The sequence below is a fragment of the Canis aureus genome, chromosome 8 (assembly GCF_053574225.1).
Source record: "Canis aureus isolate CA01 chromosome 8, VMU_Caureus_v.1.0, whole genome shotgun sequence".
In the NCBI taxonomy this organism is placed as follows: domain Eukaryota; kingdom Metazoa; phylum Chordata; class Mammalia; order Carnivora; family Canidae; genus Canis; species Canis aureus.
In genome coordinates, this window is record NC_135618.1 from 49742094 (window position 1) to 49757388 (window position 15295).

The window sequence follows — 15295 nt, forward strand, 5'->3', positions numbered from 1 at the left end:
CAGAGGCCTGCAGGCTGACCATAAAAGGAGAAAACCAAGCTGGGACTAAGAACAGACCCAGGCTCGCTGCTTCTCTTCCTTCCCATGCCAGGCTGCTAGGGGACCCAGCGAGGGGGAGGTGGCCAAGCCTGGGTCCCTGTAGGGTCACCTCCACCCATGAAGGCGGAGGCCAGAAGGTTCCAGACGACAGCTAACACCTGCTGCACTTGCTGTGAACAGGCGGCGTGTTCCCCATGCACTGTCCAAATTAACCCTTGCCACAATTGGAACAGGCCCAATTATTAGCCTCACAGGACAAAAGCAAACCGGACACAAAGAAGTGGGTGCATTGCAGAACGGGGATTTGAACCCAGCTCCAGAGCCCATGCCCTAACCCACTATACACTCTGCAGGTCAGGATCCTTCTCTTCCTCTGGACTTCCTCTCCCACCTTCTCCTCCAGCAGAGCTGCTAGGAAGAGATTCTGCGTGGGAAGAGATACTTCTGAGGGTTTGTGCTGGACCCCAGCAGGAACCCAAACCCACACAGAGCACTGGCATCTTTAACGGCAGACCTGGCCAGTTGATGGATGGGGTCAGGAAAAAACCAATATTTTCATGGTGGTCTCTTGGGCCTCAGCTCCCCCGGCCCCACTCTCCCTCCTTCTCTCTGCTCCAGCCCCAACCAGTCTATGGATCCCAGAGCCACCTCCTTGTTATGCCCATGTGTCGCCTCGCCTGCCCTCCCAGAATATGACAGGCCCCAGGGTCCAGCTGACAGCTCCCTGGAACTCCCTTCCATAGCACATGTATTTGTGGGGATGATGTGATTAATCCCCACCTTTTCCCTCGCCTCATCCCCGCCGAGTAGATGGTGCCCCTCCTCACCATCCCACAGCCCACAGTGGGGTCTCAACACTGTTGAATCAAAAGGGGAACAGGGAGACAGATTCTCTTTGAGGTCAGCAGAACACCGAGGGAACAACAGGCACCAGCCAGAGCTTCCCAAGCCCCCTAAGCATGCCTGCTTCTTCAACTCAATGCTTACTGCTTGTTAAAAAAAAAAAAAAGGAAAAAAAAAGAATTCTCCCGAGCTCTCACCCCTTCGAGTAAGACACCACAGGCGGTCCATAAAAGGCTCATCAGAATCAGATGATCCTTTCCCCTTCCTCATTTCCTGGCAAAGAACGTGAACCTCTCATGATAGCTCAGAGAGCCGATCTACATGTCCCAGGGCCTCAGCGAGGACCGAGCCGGGCAGACGGAGCCACCGTCTGTCCTCCCTGCCACCAGGCCAGATGCAGAGCCAAGAGCCGCTGCAAAATCTCCAACCATGCATCTGGTCCCCGCTCTCCGGGGCCACATTGTCAAAGGAGCACGGTCTCTGGAGCAAAGCCACCTGGAATGACTGCCAGGCTCCACCTCTGAGGCAAGACACTGTCCTTACGAGGAACACAGGGACCAAAATCCACACCTTTCAAGGACATGAAAGCAGTGAAGACTGGGTGCACAAAGCTTAAAATTGCCCCTGCACGTTGAGGCCCTCAGCACCTGCTCTGATCGTTGCCAGGGCCGTCATCAATGTCATCCGAAATGGAGAGTTCGAGAGAAGTGATTCTGGACAGCAGTGATTCTGTCCCGAGGGCACAGGGTATCGGGCCAGGTTCAGCGCTTTCAAGCGAGAAGGGCTAAGCCTGCTGCCCCTCAGCCTCCTGGGGCCTCGGTTTCCTGGTCTGTGAAATGGGGGTAACAGCACCCCACTACCACACTACCAGCCTTGGAGGGAAGATAAATGCTTCAAGGGCAGCAGAGGGTGACACCTCCAGGTGGGACACCGGGCTCTAGGGCCAACTTGCTTGGTACCCTGAGTGTCGGTTTCATCCGTCTGTCCAGTGGGCAGGCTCTGCCGCTGGGTACGGTCCTGCATGGTGCCGGAGAGGGCCGAGCCCTGCAGGCTTTCCAGAGCGGTCAGCCAGAGGGACATCGGTGTCATCCCTCTCCCTGCCAAGCTTCCAGAGCAGCCTCTGGGGAGGGGGGTGAGCCTGAAGAGCCCCCAGGCCCTGCAGCACCCTAGGGCCTGCTGACCCCAGAGAGAGGGATGCCACTGAGTGTGAGAACTTGCAAAGCAGAGAGCTTAGAGGTTAGATCATGCCATCTCCCAGATTTCCCTTCAGTTTGAAGAGGGTTCAGCCAAGAGCCCCCAGCTGATAGAGGCCCACCGGCTGTGCTTTCTTTTTTAATCCCCTGAGAGTGGCCCTTGGTGCTAACTACATGAGGATGAAACACTCCCAGCTGCTATCTTGCACAGGGTAACAAATCCTGAGGGCTCCACTCAACACATCAGAAGGAAATCAATCCTATGTGCCTTTCACACCCTTCCCCCAGGCCCCCCACCTCACCCAGGCAGGGGAGGCAGGAGATCCGAAGTGGCTTATCAGGAAAGCCTCAATAGTGGTGCTTTCCCCACTTAACACCCTATTAATTTACCCCGATCACCTAGCGGTCACTTTGCCAGGGCTGAGCCTGCCACACACCAGACAGGTAAGATGAGAGACATTTCCAGGAGCAAACCACCTTCCCTGGGGACCGTCAGGGGCTCAATGCAGCAGCTAGGGCCACCCACCGACCGGCAAGCCTTAGGCCTGGGCAGCAGATAAGCCAAGTTCAAATCCAGCTCTGACACTCACGGGACCTTTGGCAAGTTCTTCACCTCCCCAAGCCTCAGTTTCCTAGGCTCTAAAATGAGGCTAATAATTGCACCTGCCTCCAGGGTTGGATGTGTGCACAAGTCGTATAAACACAGGCCCACGTGCACACGCACACCTCAGAGATGAAGGGAGGAGAAGTTGATGAAAACTTTTGAAAGGATTTGGTATTTGCTGTTTTATAAAAACCAGCAATGGGGGGGGGCACCTGGGTGGCTCAGTGGTTGAGAGTCTGCCTTTGGCTCAGGTCGTGATCCCAGGGTCCTTGGATCGAGTCCTGCATTGGGCTCCCTGAGGGGAGCCTGCTTCTCCCTCTGCCTGTGTCTCTGCCTCTCTCTGTGTGTCTCTCATGAATAAATAAATAAAATATTTTTTAAAAATAGCAACGGAAATGTGATGGGGAAGAATAAAAACGTTGTTGGCCCTCCTGACTTTATAATTTAGTATTGTTTTTATTCTGGATTACCCATGTGGACACTATAATAGTTTCAAGGCTTAATTTTATTTTACTTATTTTTTTAAAAAGATTTTTTTATTTGAGAGAGAGAGAGCGCACAAGCTGGGGGGAGGGAGGAACAGAGGGAGAGGGAGAAGCAGACTCCCTGCTGAGCAGGGAGCCTGATGTGGGGCTTGAGTCCAGGACCCTAGGATCATGACCGGAACTGAAGGCAGACGCTTAACTGACTGATTTACCCAGGCGCCCCAAGGCTTAATTCTAAAGATCTTAATCTGATCTTGTCTGCCTTGCAGTTTGGGGGTTAGGATTACTGGAAATATTCCTGTAAATCCCTGAGCACAGAGGAGGCACATATTAAAAATCCATTATCACTGGGGCGCCTGGCTGGCTCAGTAGGTAGAGCGTATTTGACTCTTGATCTCGGGATTGTGAGTTCGAGCACCACGTTGGATGTAGAGATGACTTATAATACGTTTTGGGGGGAAATCCACTATTGTGATTTTGGGGGAAAATCCACTATTGTGATTATCACTTCTTTGAAAAGAAGGTTTGAGGGAATTTCCATTGAGGAATAGTGGGTTGGGCACACACAGCTACTGCTCCTTCCTCCCCTAACCTGAGTAAAATTCCAGTAAAGGGATTTTTCAAGCACACATGAACCAGTTGAAATGAACTGGAAAAGAATGAAGAGTAATGAAGTCTTGGAAGCCAGAAAATGGGATGAGTGAGGACAGGCCCAGGAAAGAAGTCTAAGCTGGCAGTGGGGAAAGCTAGAAGCGACCCGATTTCATCACAGAACCCCCTGTCCCCTCAGTAACTGGCGGCAGCAGGGGGCTCATGAAGACAGGGCAAAGGAGGACACATGCAAATACAAGGATTGCCTGCAAGTCTGTTTGAGAAGGTGCTAGATCAGCAAGATACAAGTGACTGCCCTTGCCATGGCCCATAGCAGGAGGCAGATTTTATTTTCTGAAGAATAAAATTCCTGGAGGGGTGAGGGGCACCAGGGACTGTACTGAAAGGATAATCTGCAAGTTTCATTCCACAGTTTGAAATGCTTAGCCTCTGGACTAGACCCTCAAAATGACGGTAGACAGATCTTTACCCTCCAGGAAGAAGATTGCATGAATCTTCCCTGAAAAAGCTAATCAGCCCAAGGACAAGAAAAGATGGAAAGATCTATCAGAAGTGCCCCAGTGCGATGGCCCAGCTCTAACCAAACTATAGCCAAGCTCATCACCAGCAAGCTCCTCCTGCAAAGCCTGTTGAGCACCCGGCAACGTTGCACTGGATCATCCCAGATGAACAGACAGCGGAGAATCAGCAGACGTCTGAAGAAAGCTACTAATACATCAGACAGAAGTTGAAATAAATCGCTAGGAGGTGACAGCCCAGAAAAAAAGAAGAAGAGAAGGAGATGAAAAAGGGAACAGTTCAATTCTGGACATGAGAAGACTTCTAGAAAAGCAGAATAGAGAACACAGAGAGAAATAAATCATCAAGGAAGTAATTCACAAAAATTTCCCAGAATTTAACGCCAGGAGTTTATAGATTAAGAGCATCCACGAAGCCTCTAGCTCAGTAGGTGAAAGCAGACCCGTGACAAATCGCATCATCATGAACACAGGGATAAAGAGAGCTCTAAACGCTTCCAGAGGAGAAGAAAAAAAAAATTGGTCACACACAAGAGATTAAGAATCAGATTGGCAAAAAAAAAAAAAAAAGATTTTTTAATCCTATTGGCTTTTATCTTCTCGGAAACGAAGCAAGCTAGAAGGCTATGAAGGCATGCCTTAAAAATTCTGAAAGAAAAGTATCTGTTGCTTAAAATTTTAACTGGGCTGAATGGGCCCTTACATATCAGGGAATCATCAAGTCTTCAGTTGAGATATGCAGGATCCCAATCTGTCTCATCTACAGCCTTACTTGAGAAGGTACTAGAAAAGGTGCTCCAGGTGTAAGAGGGTAAATCAAGGAAGAGGAAGACATGGAAACCCAGAAACAAGGAATCCACCAAGAGAGGGCTGAAGTCAAGTCCAAGCATGATAAGGAAGGTCCCAGATGTTGGCTACCTGTCATAGAGGGTAGCCAGGGCAGGTTGGAAGACTCCAGTAGTAATCACCCTCGAGGACGAGGTAGAAGTAGCATCGTCAACACATATCTAGACGTAGTAAAAGGAGATCAACATGTTTAAAAAGGAGAGTTTGGGGAAGAATTAGTGATTAAGTACATTCATTCATTCATCAACACATATTAACTGAGCAGCTACCATGTGCCGGGCAGATGCTGGACAGACGAGGACAGAGTCTGGCTCCTATGCAGCGTATGGGTCCTTGGGAATTTAGGGGTTCATGTAACACATGCAAACACTGCATTCTATATTCTACATTCAGCGTGGGTGTTATCCATCCCTCCCCAACCCCATCTCTTCACAACCCATCTTGTTCTACAAAAGGATTTAGGGAGGAAGCTTAAAGGGCTGCTCCCTTTACAACGAAAGCTCAATGTGGGTCCCAGCAGAGTGGCCTTACACCGTGGGATCGCGATCTTCATCAACAGGGTCACAAACTGGGCCTACGCCTTCCTCCGCAAAAAACAAACTTCCACTTTATAGAGAAAAAGTTATTTTTCCCAAGCTTGCATTTCCCCCTTACCCCCATGATTTGTTTCATGGGAATTTATCATTAGTAAGTTTTCTGGAAAGTACGAGGTATTGCCAAAATGAACCCATATGTAGCAGCTGTTAATATTGACACTAAATTAAAAAAAATTGAAACAAAATAAAGTTGATCTTTTATGGATGGGTGTGCTCACCCTTGTCACTGTTACAACGTGTCAATGTTGTTTTTTTTTTTAAAGAAATCTTTTTTTTTTTTTTAAGATTTTATTTATTTACTCATGAGAGACAAAGAGAGAGAGGCAGAGACACAAGCAGAGGAAGAAAGAGGCCCCACACAGGGAGCCCGACGTGGGACTCGATCCCAGATCTCCAGGATCATGCCCTGGGCTGAAGGCAGCACTAAAACCACTGAGCCACCAGGGCTGCCCATACTATTTCACAATGTGATTTTGTGTTATAGCCCAGAGCCTAGAGGGGAGACAATATATTAACACTGGGGATCCTCCTCCTCATCTAGTGTCACAACGCCCCGCAGTGGAGGGGTTGTCTGGGAAAGCAACAGGACCACAACACAAAAATATCCTTCACTGAGTCAACTGCTTAGGAAATCAGACCCCACTGAGGCATCCTTCTTCAGCCTGCACAACACTGCCCACCAACTCAGCAGCTCTCTCTTGCCGATTATTGGGGAGCAACACCCACCATCATCGTGATACACAGAACAAAGCAGCAGCTCTGCAAAACTGCAGATTTCTTTGAAGCTGCAGGGTGTCACGAAGTCAATGAGCTTGGAAAGGCCACCCCCCCCCCCCACACACACACACAAGTCAGATTAATTCACAACTAAATATCGCAGAATCATTATGAACAACAACACGACGGGGGTTTTATGAAGCACCCTCAAACACAAAAGAACACTTGGGAAGACTGGTGACCCTTCTAATAAGTCTGCAAAAATTATTTTCCTTAGCTCCTGCTGCAGGAATCAAACATGGTATGAAGAATGTTGTGTTATCTCATTTGATTCTGTCTGAAATAAAAGCAACAACAACAAAAAAATCCCTTAATTTTATACTCAATCTAAGAACTAGCATCTAGTTGCATTTATAACCAAACTCCTATTAAATGTAGATAAAATAGACTGACAATTTGCAATGTCATTTCCCCAGCCTAGACAAACCCTTTCCCCCACCCCCTTCCAGTGAAAATTTGGTCCCTGTTTTAAGTGATTTTTTTTTTTCTGGAATCAATTATTTTCAGACAATCAAAAATTCCTTCACTTCCAGATGTTCAGCTCAGTTATCACATGAAAGGCTACGTACCCAAGTGTAAATGGTGGTGATCTCTGGGTGACAAAATCGTGGGTGCTGATATGTTCTCCGTAGCTTAAATAAATGTTTTAATTTTTCTAGGATGAATATTAAATATTAAAGGTTTTTTTAAAGTCACACATGCGTATTTTAAGTGCACTGTGGCAGTGCTTACCTGTCACTCCCCCCTTCTCCTTTGCTAACAGAATTTCATTTTTCTGGTATTCAGAGAAAATGTGCTTGTGGGAGTTCCCTCGGCTCCAAGGGAAGAACCAGGAATAGTCTAAACCAATTATGAAGGTCTCAGTCCTCTTTGCCAATGAGTGGCTTAAAGGTTGGCATGTGACCAAAGGTTTAGTCAAGGAGACATAATTACAAACAGTCACTAATGTCCCAGTCCTCTTTGTAACCATCTAAACCAGAGTTTAGAGGTTGGCATGCGACCAAGTTTTAGCCAATGAGATGTAAGGGGATGTCTTCTGAGGAGTTTCTGGAAAAGGTTTTTCTCCCTGATAAAAAAGAGACAGAGGGAAAGAACCTAACTTTTTGCTTCCTTCGTGCTTTTGGATATTGTCGCACGAGGATGTGGTATCTGGAGCTATGGCTGCCATCCTGTGACCATGAGGAAGAAGCCAAGAAAATCCCCCCAAAAGTCTGTTTTTGAGCTGTTGAATTAACTAACCCATCAACCTGCACACTTCTTATTATGTGAAATAACAAACTCCTATGAAGTGGCTCCTAATTAGAGCCACTTTAAGTAGTTGCCATATGGTGTGTTATATTTTTGTACAACTTAAAAGCACCCCAAATGACATGAACACTCTAACTTGGTGATGTTTAGCTTCTTTAAAAAGGTGTGTGAACCATCCCTGCAAACTTTTCCATCAAGGCAGCACACAAAGTTTATTTATTTATTTAAACAAAGACACATCCCTAACTCCAGGAGCCATCCTTCACAACCTGAGATTCCATCTCCACAGCCCCTTCTGCAAGGCTCCATCTGCTCGCCTTTGAAGGTAATGGCTGCCCCATGTCTGCAGTTTAGGCCATACTGGTGGGGTTTGGCTAACTCTGTCAATAATCTGGGGGCACTTCTACTCAGCCCTTCTACCTTGGGGGTATCTCTTAGGCACACCTGGATCCCTACCCTCAGGGGATCTCCAGAACGGAGCTCTCAATTCCTGACTCAGCACACCCTCAGAGGTAGGGCCAGGTAGTTAATATAAATGAGTGCACCAAGCCAGGTAAGGACTGGGACACTGGGAAACTCATGCCCCTAGAAAAAGACACACACATTTTATGTATAATTTCCAAATTTTAAAAAGCTGATGACTTTTTAAGATACTTCAAGTACCTTAAAACTCTGTGTGGACCAAGCCAAACTTATCTCAACGCTGGATGCAGCCTACCAGCTGCTGGTTCACAACCTCAGGATTATTCACACCTCATAATCACATAATAATTATACACAGCTTTAGGACAGCCCAAGCCCTTTTCTGTTGCCCTCTCCCAATGTAAGGATGGGAGAACTCCTGTGTCTCAAGACCAGATCCATTTACAGGAAAGAAAATCCTCTTACTCTTCCTCAAAGGTCAATGACACTGGGATGGGTGCTGCCCTTTATACAATGCATCCAAAACACATGAGGAGAAATGCAAGGGCTCAACTGTTTTCAGGCAAAAGGATTCACTGAGGGAGGACCAAGGCTGTTGAACAGATAAAGCTCACAACTCAGAGGGACACGTGGGTGGCTCAGTGGTTGCGCGTCTGCCTTTGGCTCAGGGTGTGATCCCGGGGTCCTGGGATCAGGTGCCCCCAGAGCTGGGATTTAAACACAGGCACCCCTGTTTTAGAATCCAGGCTTTTAACTAAATCTAATATACTGCTGTTTTTTCTTCCATTTGAACTAGATTGTGGGGGAGAAAACTGATGAGAAAAATATTAAGTAACATAAGGACATCATTTTTATGAAGTTTAAGAACAGGCAAAACTGGTGGTGATGGAAGTCAGAATAGCCGTTACTTCTGGGGGGTATAGGGGAGGTATTGACTGGGAAGAGGTGTGAAGGAACTTTCTGGAAAGATTTCACATCTTGATCTGAGCAGTGGCATATGAAGACATACACCAAAATTAGTTTAAATCTGGACACTAAATTTGTGCACTTTACGTCCTCTACTGTATGTATATTTTCCCTCCATTAAAAGCTCATTATTAGGGGATCTCTGGGTGGCTCAGCAGTTTAGCACCGGCCTTCGGCACAGGGCATGATCCCGGAGTCCCAGGATCGAGTCCCACATCAGGCTCCCTGCATGGAGCCTGCATCTCCCTCTGCCTGTGTCTCTGTCTCTCTCTGTGTGTCTCTCATGAATAAATAAATAAAATCTTTAAAAAAAAAAAAAGGAGCTCATTGATCACAGTAATAGTGATAATAATGCACAAACACGGAGGTAATAGGTGAAGATCTTCAGTCTGGACAAGCCTCCATGAGAATCTCCACCTGCTGCAAGAGGACCCTAACACTCCCTTTTTACAGCCGGAGAAACTGAAGCCAGAGAGGAGAAGACCTCTGGCAGCACCCGGGGGTGAGCCACAGCTGGCTGCAAGTGCGGAGCCGGCTGGCGGGCACCCCCCGCATTTGCCCAGGCCGTGTGCCCGCCCTCGCCCTCCCGGCCGTGCACCCAGACGTTCAGCTGCCTTTTTCCCTTTTTCAGTCACAAGGCTCCTGGGACCCACGCGGCCCGCCCGCCTCCGCACTCCGGGCGGGGACAGCAGGCCGGGGGCCCAGGCAATCCCGGGGCGGGGACAGAGGCCCTGCAGCGCCCGTGCAGCCCGCGCTCACCCTGCAGCATGCTCCGGTAGGCCGTGTCGGCGATGGCGTAGATGTGCGGCGGCATCTCGTGCCGCTTCTTGCCCTTGTACATCTCCACGATCTTCTCCGAGTAGATGGGCAGCTGCTTGTAGGGGTTGACCACCACGCAGAAGAGGCCGGAGTACGTCTGCCAAACAGAGAACCCAAGCTTACTTCCAGCACTAGGTAGGTGTGGGGGAGCCCAGCCACCCAGTCCTCGGGGGCCCCACGCAGCGACGCCCACCACCACCTGCATTTCATATCCACTGAGCACCTCTGGGTGCGTTTTCTCCCTGCAGCCTCACGGCGAAACTGCTAGATGCATTCACATTGCCATTCCAGAGATGGAGAAACTGAGGCTCAGAGTGCTAATGGGAAGGCCATGGCATCACTGACAGGCCGGGTATGGGTGAAGAGGAGCGAGGGCCAACAATTGGGTCTCTGGACACCCCCATGTTCTTTTTTTTTTTTTTTTTTTAAGATTTATTTATTCATGAGAGACACACAGAGAGAGGCAGAGGGAGAAGCAGGCTCCCTGTGGGGAGCCCGATGTTGGACTCGATCCCTTAACCCTGGGATCACACCCTGAGCCAAAGGCAGTTGCTCAACCACAGAGCCACCCAGGCGCCCTGAGCCCCTCTGTTCTATCTCACAGCTGCGTGCTTTCTGACAGTCGGGGTTCGGACCCCGGCCCCTCTCCTGCGTGCTGCTGCCCCTCACCGCCCAGAGCCTCTCGGGCTCGGGTAGCAGCTTCCACCTACTGAGTGCTTACTGTGTGCCAGGCACCGAGCTCTAAGCACTGCGTGGGCACCTATCTGTTCACCGAGTCTTCTTATCCACCCTGTGACAGTCCCTCTGCGATTTCCCTGCTGCCCACGTGGCAGATGAGAAAACAGGTTTGGTGAGGTTGTCACCAGGTCACACAGCTGGCAGGAAACTCAGAACCCCCCAGAGCTCACACATCCTGGACTGTTAACAAAGCACCCCCTGATCTGTAAAAAGAAGGGACTGGCACAGCTGTCCTTAGGAAGGAATGGTCCTGCCACGCACTACGGCACAGACACACCCCGACATGGAAGCAGCCAGCCACAAAAGGTCGCATGGTTTAGGATTCCATTGCCAAGAAATGCCCAGGACAGGCCAATCACAGGGACCAGAACAGATCTGGTTTCCAGGGACTGAGGAGAGTGAGATGACCGCTAAGGTCTACGGAGTTTCCCTTTTGGGGTGATAAAAATGTACAGGCTAGAAAAGGCTGATAATCGTACAACACCGTGGTGGTGCTAACTGCCTCGGAAATGTATCCTTAAAACTGGCTAAAGTGGTGAGTTCTAGGTTATATGGATTTTACCATAATTAAAAAAAAAAAAAAAGTTGTCCTGCCCCCACCAAGTAAGTGCACAGGAGCATCTGGAAATAATCAGAAGAGGGAAAGGGGCGTGAAGGCCCTGAGCAACACCCCCCCCACCCCCATGCGTGTGCACACATGAGTGAGGCGCTATCATTGGTATCGCTGTCCTCTCCTAGACATCAGATTTTCCCCTGGGCTGAGGTCACAGCTCAGTGGACAGGCTCCATCCTGTCCGACAGGAACTGGTTTTTTTCCCCAAAAGACACAATCAGGGCTGCCGGAGGCTCTCCTAGCCGTGAAGCAGGCCCTCCCTCCAATTCCCCCTAGAAGGGGCCAGAGGAGGAGCAGATGGCCCATCTTGGGGGGACACGCAGGCCAAAGCACACACCAGAGAGGGTGGGCAGCCTGACCAAGGTCACAAAGCGAGACCCTGGCAGCCAAGCCCAGCTCGGCCTGCTCCCAGGCCTGAGCACTGCCCAGGAGGCTGTCCGACTTCTGCTCGTCCTATAGACAGAAGAACAAGGCATCATTAATTCACTCACTCCCTCATTCATTCAGCGTGTATATCCTCAACACCGTGCCGCAAGGCTCTGCAGAGGGAGGCAGAGGCCAGGTTTAAAGATGACAAAAAAACACAAGGTCCTGCCCTCAGAGGGATTTCAGCCAACGGCTGCAGGTGATGGGAGGAGGAGGGTCCCTCCAGGGCTCAGCCTGCTAGGGGACAATGGTATGTGATGGCCCTGGGTGGCAGGGGGACAGTAGTCTTCAAAAGGTACAGGATTGGTGGGGGAAGGAGGGCATAATCTCTCTGGTTCTCACCATTCGCCTAAAAAGGCAGGAGTGAGGTCAACATAGGGCCTGTCTAAACGTCATCAGCCACTTACTGAGCACCTACTGTATACTGGGTCTGTGCTAGATGCTGGAGATAAATACATCAGTGGTAGCCCCTGCCCTCAAAGAACCCACAGATCAGAGAAGGGATGAGGACATTTAAAAATAATGTCAAAAGAACAAGGACAGAGCCCAGGGAAATGGGGGAGGAAGGGAGAGCGGGCCCTAATCCACATTGGGGGGCGGTCAGGGAAACTTCCAGTTGGGTGGGGGTGCTCCCTGCCCCTAATCTTCACGGACAAGAAGGTGCTTGGGAGGTAGCAAAGGCATGGAAGGCAGCAGGGCGAGGGGCACATGGGTGAGCTGCAGGCAGTTTGGTGTTTCTGGATCATGAAGACAAGCGAGCGAGGGTGAAGGGTGAGGCTCCTGCAGAGGGAGGCAGAGGCCAGGACCTGCACTGGGCCTGACTGGTCCGCTGTGGGCCCCTCCCTCATCGGATCATCCAGCCCCCTCCCGCCATCCCATTAACACCAGTGCAAGTGCCCTGGGGGCGGGAGCACCCTCTTCCTCCTCTTCGGGCCTGCATACAGTAGGTGCTCACTAAATGCTTGCTCCATAAGTGCCTGAGGGGTAGGTTAATTACTAAAGCTTCCCTGGAGCAGGGGCCGCAAAGCCCTCATCTCTGTGACCTGGGGCTTCGCCCCGGGCCAGCACACAGCAGGTGCTCAGCAGATGTTTGCTGCGCTGGTGGCAATGCTGTCCTAGGGCAGGGGCTCCACTGTCCGGTTCATCTGTGCCCTGGTCCCTGGCCCGGGGCCTCCCACGGAGTAAGTGCCTGATCAACCGATCAACCGTCAGCCGTCTGGATGAAGGTCAACCCACTCCCACCTCTCCCGCGGGTCTTAACTCCACCTCCAGATCTTTCTGGGCCATGCCCACTGCCAACCGCCACACCCTTGTTAGAACGTGGGGGTCATTTATGGCCCAAACTACCCTCTCACCAAGCCTTTGGCCTGGAGGCAGTAAAGGGCCGTGGTTAAGGGTACAGAATCGGGTACTGAGGACTTGGTTTGAACCTCATTCTGCTACTTCCTGGCTGTGTGACCCTGGGCAAGTCTCTTGACCTCTCTGAGCCTGTTTTTCTCAACTGCAACATGAAGGTGTGTCGTAAGAGATCCTTTACAGGCTTGCTGTGAGATAATGCAGGCGAAGCACTTAACAGAGGGCCCAGTAGATAGCAGGTGCTCAATAAATGTTAGTGACCATACCACGCTCCCTCTATTTCATGATGACAAAAACCTTGCCACCTTGGAACCTTCGCATGACCTGGAATGGGTCCCCCCTCAGCCTCCCCAGAGCCATTTCCATCTCCCCTTTCAGGGCTCATCCTAAATGTCACCTCCTGGGCCGCAAGCTGCGCACCACAGTATCTCCAGCCCAGCATGGGGCCGGGCACAAGGCAGACACTCAGTAAATACTTGCTGAATACAACAAACAGAAGGAAGGAGGAATGCGTGGCTCTCCCAATCCCATCGCCAGCTTCTGAGGAAGGAGCGCTTTCCTCCTGTTGGCCTAGGACAGCTCTCGGGGCTGAGCGCCCAGCGAGCACTTAATCCGAGCTTTCAGGAGAATCTGAATCTCTGTTCAGTTTGGCAAATCTTTCCAGGGCACAAGGACCCAAGTCAGGAAGGGCTGGGCAGGCAGCAGCACGCCCCACGCAGGGTGGCCGGCCTTCAGAATCTGGAGCCTTGAGCTCTGTCGTTTAACCCCGGTTGACCTCAGCAGACCCAGCCCCCCTGCAGTTGGTGATGTCTCTGCCTCCCTGTGCCCCACAAGCTCCTCTCCAGCTGGTCCAGTTCAGAGCTCTCAATAGCCCCCGCCTCCTGTGTCCCAGCCAGGATCCCAGGGTCCCCATGCCACCAGTGGGCCCCAGCCACAGGCCCAGGCTTTCCCTCTTGTGACCGTATTAGGAAGTGACTCCAGTTTTTCCCTGACACTTTATATGGTCAGCCAGAGAGCCCTGGGCAGGAGACTGCTCCCTCGGCTGCCTCCTCCGGCAGAAATGAGAATCAGTGGGTGGGGAAGGTGGAAGGCACACAGGGTTTCAGCAGCGCGGCCCAGGGCAGAGCCTTAACTTTGCCCCTAATTACCTGCGGGATTCGTGTGAGTGGCTGAACACCTGAGCCTCTTCTTCCCCACGTATGAAACGATGGAGAGGAGCACCCGGGGGGGCTCAGCTGGCTAAGCGTCCACCTTTGGCTCAGGTCATGATCTCAGGGTCCTGGGATCGAGCCCCACGTCGGGCTCTACCCTCAGTAGGGGGGAGTCTGCTTCTCCCTCTGATCATCTCCCTGCTTGTGTTCTCTTTCTCTCCCTCCGTCTCTCTTTTGGATAAATAAAATCAGTTGGAACATTGTAGATTAATTGTTGGAACAATGTAGGGAAGGGAAGTCCATAAGCCGGATCCGTAACTTCGGGATAAGAATAAAATAAAATAAAATAAAATCTTTTTTAAAAAATGATGGGGAGATGTACATTCTTTACCAGGTTATAGTGCAACGTCATGGCGTTCAGGACATCTTTCGGAAAGACAGTCCAGGAAGAATGCAATTTACTGCAGCTTTGATATTTAAGGGAAAGAAAGACTATAAACAACCTAAATATCCATCAGTGGGGGACCAGCTTAAAAATTATGGCATGCTACCATTAAAAAGAGTACATTTATATGAATACAAATAAATATACATATATTTGCCTGTGAAATATCAGCCACCATGAAATATTTCTGGAAGCCTATGTAAGAAAGGTCCTCACAGTTTCTCTATGGAAGGGAATGGAATGGGGATGAGGGATGCCTGGGTGGCTCAGTGGTTGAGTGTCTGCTTTTGACTCAGGGTGTGATCCCAGAGTCCTGGGATCGAGTCCCACATCAGGCTCCCTGCAGGGAACCTGCTTCTCCCTCTGCCTGTGTCTCTGCCTCTCTCTCGGCGTCTCTCATGAATAAATTAAAAAAAAAAAAAGAATAGGGATAAAAGGAAAAAATTGGAGTATCCTGACATACTATTTAATATTTGCATGTATTACCCATTCAAAACAACATTTTCAATCTGACTAGATAGTTAACAACAAACACAAGAAAAAGCCACAAGACAAGATACATGCTTCTTATTTTTAAATATTCTCTTGTGGTCTGTG

At 50.0% G+C, this 15295-nt stretch overlaps 1 protein-coding gene across 4 annotated transcripts in view; it reads right to left on the minus strand.

Moving 5' to 3' along the window:
- Positions 1 to 15295, minus strand: part of MYH11 (myosin heavy chain 11) — a 114907-nt gene that overhangs the window by 78163 nt on the left and 21449 nt on the right. For all 4 annotated transcript variants that reach the window (XM_077906734.1, XM_077906733.1, XM_077906736.1 and 1 more), the window contains exon 3: positions 9910 to 10066. In XM_077906734.1, coding sequence (XP_077762860.1) covers positions 9910 to 10066 — 157 coding nt within the window. The remainder of the gene's footprint in view (positions 1 to 9909; positions 10067 to 15295) is intronic.